Source organism: Notamacropus eugenii, chromosome 2, assembly GCF_028372415.1.
Source record: "Notamacropus eugenii isolate mMacEug1 chromosome 2, mMacEug1.pri_v2, whole genome shotgun sequence".
Classification (NCBI taxonomy): Eukaryota; Metazoa; Chordata; class Mammalia; order Diprotodontia; family Macropodidae; genus Notamacropus; species Notamacropus eugenii.
In genome coordinates, this window is record NC_092873.1 from 105,775,630 (window position 1) to 105,784,672 (window position 9,043).

The 9,043-nt window shown below is 41.9% G+C and overlaps 1 protein-coding gene across 6 annotated transcripts in view; it reads left to right on the plus strand.

The window, feature by feature from the left end:
* BICRAL (BICRA like chromatin remodeling complex associated protein) overlaps positions 1-9,043 on the plus strand; it is a 101,951-nt gene extending 92,908 nt beyond the window's left edge. For all 6 annotated transcript variants that reach the window (XM_072642182.1, XM_072642184.1, XM_072642179.1 and 3 more), the window contains exon 12: positions 5,112-9,043. In XM_072642182.1, coding sequence (XP_072498283.1) covers positions 5,112-5,908 — 797 coding nt within the window. In that variant the 3' untranslated portion in view covers positions 5,909-9,043. The remainder of the gene's footprint in view (positions 1-5,111) is intronic.

The following is a 9,043-nucleotide window of genomic DNA, read 5'->3' on the forward strand; positions in this document are numbered from 1 at the left end:
TGCTCCCACCTTCATTCAAATTCTGTAAAGCATACTTCCCCACTCAATGTGGTTCATTTCCGTATAGAAATATATATGCTTGATTTACCGTACATTCTCCACTGCCCCTTTTATTCTATTCCCCTTAAATGAAAATGATCACTTTCATTGCTGTATTGTAGTCATGAGTCTCAGTGATGCCCATGAGGCTGTGTTTTCTTCCTCATGTTAAGACTTACTTCATTAATCATACTCTGCACATTTGAAATTGAATTAACATGAGCTTTATCATTCAGTCCGTTAAACATTTATCAAGTACTTGTCATGTGTCAGGCACTATGCTAAGCACCAGGGATACAAAAAGAGGCAAAAGAGAGTAGCTCCCTCAAGGAGCTCATAGTCTAGTTGAAGAGACAACATGCAAATAGACATAGACACACATACATACATACATACACGCATACATATACATATATACTGCACACACATATATACACACAAAGCAAGCTATATAAAGGATAAATAGGAAATAATTAACAGAAGGAAAGCACTGAAATTAAGAGGAATTAGGGAAGGCTTTCTGTAGAAGGTAGGATGTTAGTTATGACTTAAAGGAAGCCTAGGAGGTCAACAGTTGGAGTGGAGAAGGGAAAATGTTCCAGGTATTGAGAACAGCCTGAGAAAAATGCCAAGAGCTGAGAGATGAAGCGTATTGTTAATGGAACAGCCAGGAGACCAGTGTCACTGGATCAAAGAGTATATGTTGGGGAGTAAAATATAAGAAGACTGGAGGGGGCAAGGTTAGGAAGGGCTTTGGATGCCAAACAGAGCATTTTGCATTTGCTCCTGGAGGCACTGGAGTTTATAGAAGGGAAAGGGTTGTATGTGACATGGTCTGGCATATACTTTAGGAAAATCACTTTGGTGGCTGAGTGGAAGATACATTGAAATGGGGAGAGACTGGAGGCAGGCACACTCACCAGCAGGCTATTATAATAATCCAGTTACAAGGTGATAGGAGCCTGCACCATAGTGGTGGCAGTGTCAGAGGAGAGAAGGCAGACATGTTCAAGAGATGCTGCAGAGGTGAAATCAATAGGCCTTGGCAACAGCTTAAATATAGGGATTGAGAGACACTGAGGAATCCAGGATGGCTTCTAGTCTGTGAGTGTGAGAGGCTGGAGGATGGTGTCACACTCTACAGTAATAGGGAAGGTAGGAGGGGTGGTGGGGAAGGGCTTACAGGGAAAGATAATGACATAATTTTAAGATGTCTACTGGACATTCAGTTTGAGATGTTTGAGAGGTCATTGGAACTCTGAGACTGGAGGTCAACAGAGAGATTGGGGCGGAATAAATACGGTATTTAAATCTATGGGAACTGATGAAACCACCAAGTAGTCTAGAGAGAGAAGATGGGAGGGCTCAGGACGACGTCCCTGTGCGACACATACAGTTAGAGAATATGAACTAGATCAGGATTCAGCAAAGGAGCGGTCAGATAGGTAGGAGAACCAGGAGACAGCGGTGTCCTGAACACCTAGAGAAGAGAGTAGTAAGGAGAGAGCGACCCGCAGCATCAGAGGCCAAAGACAAGCCAAGGACAATGAAGATTGAGAAAGGGCCATTGGAATAGGCAGCTCAGCTGTCACTGATCACTTTAGAGAGACAAGGTGGGAAGCAGAGAAAGTGGAGGCACCTTTGGAGGGTGCTGTTGTTCTTGCTGCATATTGTCTCCTGTGAATTACTATGAATTTTCTCAGCTAGGCTTCTCTGACACCTTGCAGGGTCGATTTTAGAATATCATTATGGTCAGTTTTCTCAATGTTCCATTTTCAGTTTAAAATCCTCTTCCTATATGCTAAATTCCAAGCAAATATATTTATTTTCTCTTCCCTCTCTCTGTCTGTCTGTCTGTCGTATAGGCCAAAGGCCTATAATGCTTATTAAGCCATGGCTCAGAAATACAAGTCCTTTCAGATGAAAAACCATCTGATAAAGAGCAAAGAGTGATGAATTTTAGATTCAGGAGAGACCTGAGTTCAAATCCCACCTCTGACACTAAATAGCTCTGTGGCCATGGGCAAGTCAGTTAACCCTCGATCTGTCACTGAAATATTCCCTTATCCATCTGATGATTTTTTAAAGTTGACTGGTGCCTTTCATTTTTTTTTTTACTTGACAAATATTCATTGAGTACCTGTCATGTGACAAAAGCATTACACTTGTAACGCCCTCGGAGTGTTTCTGAGCATTGTTGAGCACACATGAAGAAGGGGCACATCATAGTAAAAGAGTTTATGATTGGAAGACTGGGATGAATTCCAGCTGTCCTAAGGGTACCAGTTCACCTCTGCATAATAAGGTTAAGACTAGATAATCTCTAAGGTCCCTTCCCGTTCTAAAACTCATTGGATCTTTGCAACAAACCTCTGAGATGGGTGAGGTGGCTGTTGTCACCCTTGAGGTACAGATAAGAAAACAAGAATTCCTTGTTTTCACCTCACAGTCATTTCCAGATCTGCCCAATTTCCCTCCTCTCTTTCCCCAAGCTTCTGAGAGGCCAACCTTTTTTCAAAGGAACAAACCAATTTAGCCAAATTAAATAAATCATTGCCCCACTGACTGACATTGCACCTCTATGGGCTCAGCCTCTTTAGCAGAGGAATAAGCTACATTGTTTGTGTCTCCTCCAGGACAAAGGCTGGTCCCAGTCATAATCATACACTGCTTTGTTTTATGTTCATTTTCATTGTAGTTGTCATTGCGTCTATTTTTTTTACCTGTCTCTTTTTAGTTCACTCTGCATCAGTTTATATGTCCTCCCATGTTTTTCTGAACTCCTCATATTTACGTATTTTGTGGCACAATAATATTCTGTTATGTGTGCAGTTTGTTTAGCTCTTTCCCATTGATAGGCATCTGCTTTGTTTCCATTCTTTGCCACCACAAACAGTGGAGCTGTGATTACTTTCATGGTGTGTGGGATCTCTCTTTCTGTCTTTGACCTGCTTGGGGCATGTGCCCAGTGAGGGCCTCTTTTAATTCCAGTCTCTTGCTGAAGTTGAGAACTGCCTGTCCAGCTCTCATTGCTCACCTTGCTCCCTGGTATCCTCCCACCTGCCGGCTTTCTTCTGGAGGGAATCTTTTTGTCACGCAGTCCCATTCTCTTGGTGGTAGATTCTTGCCAGCACCCTAAGGCCACCTGCAAAAAGGCTGTCTGAAGACTCTAAACTTGTAGCAATATCTTCTGCCACCCTTGGTCTCTCCTCCGGCTTTTCTTTGCTCCTCAGACATTGGCTTCTTGATTTCTCTGTCTTTACTGTGCTCCCTTTTGCTCAGCTTCAGTCTGCCTGAGCCTTTTTTGTCTCTTTATCCTATTACACTAGCACTCTAAGAAGCTGCTTGTTTACTACTTTTTATAGAGAAGGATGCATTGTATTTTCCCCAAGCTCCTTCTTTGGACCTCAGGGTCAGCAGCATGATATTGTGAAAAGAATGCTGGTTTTGGTGTCCAAGGTTCAGCTTTGAAACCAGGGTTGCCACTTCCTGGCTGTGTAATCTCTACCAAGGCATTTAACCTCCTACGGCCTCAACTTCCTCATCTGTAAAATGGAGATGACAGTATTTATATTAACCTGTCCCACAGGTCTGTGTTAGTTGTTGTTATTAAGGGTGTATCCCCCAGTTCTGGCAACCCAAGATTTAGGTAGTGTGGCCTAGAAGCCCAGTGTGCTCTTGGAGGCAGAAGATGACTGGGCTCAGGTCTTTCCTCTCACATGTCCTGGCTCCATGACTCCGGATAGTCACAACCTCTCAGGGTCTCTAGCACCTCTCTAAGACTGTCACAGAGTAGAGGAAATTTTCTTACCAGGACTTCCACATACCAGTGAATGAATAAATGAATGAGCATTTATTAAGCACCTACTATATATGTATAGCAGGACTGGACTTGGGTTCACATGCTTACTCCAGCACTTAGTAGTTATGTGACCCTGGACAAGTCCCTTAACCTCTCTGTACTAAAGTTCTCTCCTTTGTAAAATGAGGGGATTGGACTCAGTGATTTCTAATGGCCCCTTCAGCTTCAAATCCTAGATGTGCAGTACTGTGCATATAAATAAATAAAGCAAGATCATCCCCCTCAAATAGCTCCTACTTCCAGGAATGCAACGTAACACACATCAGAGGATTCAGCTGCCAGGTGGATGGAAAGGTTTGGTGGTCTTTAGGGAGCCCCAGCTGGGCAGAGAGTCAGAGCAGTGAAGTCGTAGGCCCAGCTAGAAAACAATACACATGCTCACTCAGGTTTGTTTTGTTTTAGTTTTATCACGTATCCTTTCAGCCTTCCCATTTTCTAACTGAAGAGTTAACTTTCTTTTCTAAGTCCTCATTGTAGCGCTCCTGCAGGCCTCATGATCTTTCGGTTCAAGTTCAGTTCAGCCACCCTGTGAACTGTGTTCATCTTTGCCTGATAACAGTTGTTTCTGCCTCATGCTTTCCATCCTATTCTCCTGCCCTTCCCAAGATGAAAGCATTTTTTGTGACCTTGCTGACCACTTTTTATTCTCAACAAAGCATGACTAGATTTGCTATTATCTGTGTGTGCAGATTTCTTGAGGCTCTGTTACTTTTTTCAGAAAAAGTGGATATTCTTCTTGACCTAATTAAAACTGCTTGTACCTTGTAAGGAGAAAAATTTCCCAGGCCTGATGCCTATTGTCTAACATGTTTTCAAACTTTTCCTCAAAAAAGTGGGGAGGGAAGGGCAAAAAAGAAAAATAAAACAGCTGAGAGACCAGGGTTGGTGAGGGCTTCTGCCCAACTTATTGATCTATATGTCTTCAAGCCACCACATTCCAAGAGAGGTCCAAGCTTCCAAGCTGGTACCTACTAAAACCTGCTGATTGGTTTTCCAGTCTAGACATCAAGCTTGTGGATAATCCCAGTATGCTGACAAGACCCTCTCTAAGGATAGGGAGTAATATGGTTGATAGAGTCTAATATGTGTTCACCCTCTTCATCTTACCCACCCAGCTTCTATTCATGTGGCTCCTCCTGTCTTGTCCATTCACTAAATGTCTTTTGTACACAAAAGCTATAGACTCAGGTATGTTTTTTCCTACTTCCAGATGGTTATCAAGCCGATTTCTGTTGTTCCTCCAAACAACTAGATAAAGCCACAGAAGAGACACAGTTTGGCAGGAGTGACCAGCATGGCGGCAAAGCATCAAGCTCTCTGACCCTGGCAGTGACCTCCAAGGTCCAAAGCAGAGACCGAGCCAACCTAGGCGCGGCAGAACCAGCAAATCATGACCAGCCTCATACAGTGCCTAACCACATTATGGTCTCCCCAGGAGGAAATGTTTCTAAAAAAACAGAATGCCTTGGCAAAGCCTTGAAATTTGACAAGGCAGGTACAGTCCCATTTGGGGGCACAGCTGAAGAGAGGGTAGTCAGGAGAGACTCGGTGAGGGGGAGTGAGTGCTCTCCAGGCTCCGAGGGCCCTCTGAAAACCTCATCCAGACTAGATCATGGTACAGACAGCCAGCGATCAAGTAATATGATTGAATCTCACTCAGAGGGAACATGTAACCATTCCCTTCAAGACAAAACTTTGAGGAATTCTCCAAAGAATGAGGTTCTACACACAGACATCATGAAAGGGTCGGGCGAGCCCCATCCAGATCTCCAACTCAGTAAGAGTTTAGAAACGACATTCAAAAATATCTTGGAACTCAAAAAACCTGGGAGGCACCTCCAAACTGATATGGCCAGCAGTGGTTCCATTGAGTTAGATTTCCCCAACTTTTCCCCAATGGCATCGCCAGAAAACTGCCTGGAAAGGTTCATGCCGGACCCCAGTGAAGGTGGTGTAGAAACTGACTCCATTTTAGAAGCAGCTGTAAATAGTATCCTCGAGTGTTAATAGAAGCAGTCCCTCGGGCAAGTTAACGTTCTCTCCTAGCAAGAACGAATGGAAAGCATCCCCTAACTCCAGCCAGCCTGATCTTTCATCACAGGTCACCCTTTTAAACTCAATCCTGTTCTGTGTTTGAAAGCAATACTTGTTGTGGTTACAGGGAGATACCCAGGAAAGCTCATCCTTGTTAGAAAGCAGTCTCATAGGCTCTACACATCCCAAGTGTTAGGATAGTGCTTATGGTCATTTTTTGTTTTGTTTTGTTTTTAAAAAAAAAACAAAAAACAGACACTGTAACTCAATGAGATCACAGTCCACTAGGCCCGAAGTAAAATGCTGACAATCACATATCATATGAAAAAATACTTATAAAAAAAATCAAACAAGACCAGTAGAAGCTGCTTTTGTTTTAGTCCCACCCATATCCCTGTTTGAGAGCTTTGTTTTTGGGGGGAGAGGGAAAGAGCTACCCCATGGCCTCACTCCTATAGGTCCCTCTTGAAGCAGCAACAGATCTCTGGCTGAGAATCCCCATGCTTTGGCCTGGGAAGCCTGCACAGGCACAGCAGGGCATTGCCGGGCTGCCTCCATCATCATCCAAGCGCTTTTTTGGGGCACCTGGAACAAATCTTCCTGTTTTATGGTATATCTGTATCTGGTGAATTTCATCGAAGTCATGCTCTGTCTTTAGTCACAGTAGCATGGCTTGAACTGATAATGCGAGGTTAGTCTCTTAAGTGGCAAAGTGTACAGGGGAGGGAAGCTGTGATAGAGCCATGATTATTCTATATGTGTATATATTTAAATGCATATATATGTTAACTATTGAGAAAAAAAGTCTTGCATTTTATAATTGGATACAGTCAATCTAAGTCTTTATGGCGTGGTGTGTTTTTGTTTGTTTGGATTTCTTTGATTTTGCTTTTAAAACCGCCCCCATCCAAGTGTCAAAATGCACTTTCATTTGAAACAGTGTTATAAATTTTTAACTTATACTTTTAAGGGGACGTTAGCCTTGTCTATGATTGTTGCTGTCAAAAATGTTAGTTGCCCCAAGTAGCAGTTACAATTACCCAAATACACATAGACCAAAGTGGACCAGCTCAATCTACTGGTGGAAGGAAAATCTGGAAAACAGGTAATTCCCAGCTTAGAGCCAAAGGACGCCCTTTGATGGTTCGTACTTGGCCAGTGTTTGTATTGAGGATGATAGACTCTTAATGCTTTATTTATTTGTTTGTTTCTTCTGGCTCATTCTTTTCTTATTTCGCTTCCCCAGAGCATGCTACTTTTTTTTACTTTTGTCCTTAATGCTGTTGCTGAAACAGCTGTATGAAAAAAATATTCATATATATATATATACATAATATACACACATACTCGCATATATGTATATATGCTTGCTTCAAACCAGAGACCTTTTCTGATGACAGCGGTGTGCTCTCCCTCTTTTCCTTGTCTCTGACTCTTTCTTTCCCTCTTATAACCTGTTGTTTTCTCTCTTTACATGTGCATCCTGTAGCCTTCACTTTATCATTTGTTGCCAAGATCCCAGACCTGCTTCTGATTCTCACTGGAGCAAAGGCGACCCATTATTCTCATGCTGGCTGTTAATCGTTCAGAGTGGCCTGAAGGAGAAAGTAAGGCCTCTGACCATTTTAAAAGCGCAGCAACACAGCCTAATGGAGAAGGGAGTGACTACTGCTCTTCTCTTACCTTCTCCCCGCCTTTATTTTAACTAACCTGTGATAAAGGTAGTCCTCTTAGACTCAATGGGCCATTTCTCCCTACAACCTCCCACTCCTTCCCCCTCGCTATATAACTAGAAATTGGAAGATCTAGGCTGTTTAGGGATTGCCATTTTTTACTAATTTGTGCCAACATCCAGGATGTGAATTGTCACGCTCAACATTCCCCAGACCTCACCAATGTAACATATTAGAAAAACTGAGTTGGTATATTGCCAGTTTGAAATTTCTGTTTGGGCACCATTATCTTAAGACCCCTGTCTCACCTCACCCCACTCCAAGCCTCTGACTTCTCAGACTTCTCTTAGGAATTAGGCTACCTTAATTTCCAGCAGGACTTTTAATAATGAGCTGGAGCACCAGACTCCACTCTTTACTGTGGGGCTACATACATAGAAGCCAGTAGGGTAGGTTGGCCAAAAGTTACATTAGTGTCTATGAATCAGTAGCGTTCTTAGGAGAGAAGAGGGACTCTGTGCCCATGAAGCATCTTCCCTTCCTCTCCATTCACAACTCCCATGCCACCCTAAACCCAGCTGCTCCATATTTTGTCTTTTATAGGGTTTAAGAGCCCTGATGTTTGTCTAGCAGATGGAGAGCTTAATTTACCAAAATGAAACTTGTAAATTTTTATGTCCTATATGTAAGTTTACTTTTTATGGACGAAGGATTCTTGATAATGACGAAGATTACAAAGTGTATTTTACTCTTGTCGGATTAGGTTACACACAGACACATACACACATACACACTACACACATAAACACACACACAGTGTCATCCCTCATGTGTTGAACACCTTCTGGAACAGGTTGAATGAAACCAGCCTTGGATGGCTAATATTGTTCAGGTTCATTAATCTCACCTAAGTTTTAGGATTACTTGTATTCCGTAACAAAAATCATTTTCTTTTTGTTGTCGTTGTTGTTGTGGAAAACGTGAATTTGTTATTAAGCATTTGATTTTCCGTGTCCCTTAAGTACTGCCTAAAGTTAAAGCAAATTTTGAACTGGCAATTACGAGAAAAAAAATATTTTAACTCTGAAGAATTTAGTACAATTTGTTAGATTAGGGAGGCCTTACAGACTGACTTGACTTCAAGAGGATGTGTCACTTATTGTCAGTGTGGTATGGACTTTATTTGCTTAAATACCTTCATTTGTATAGTATGTCTCACTTGAAATTGCTTTGTATACATTTTGTAAAAATATTTATAAAATGTTTTGTAAAAAAAAAAGTATAACAAATTGCAGTTTATTTTGTTATGTTGGATAAATACTGTTAAAAGAAACCAGTCAGTAACTATATTGTTAATCCATGGTTAGGAAATGTTTAGTTGGAGATTACAAAAATGAACCAACCATTGCAATACAGCCAAAGATTTGGGAAAATG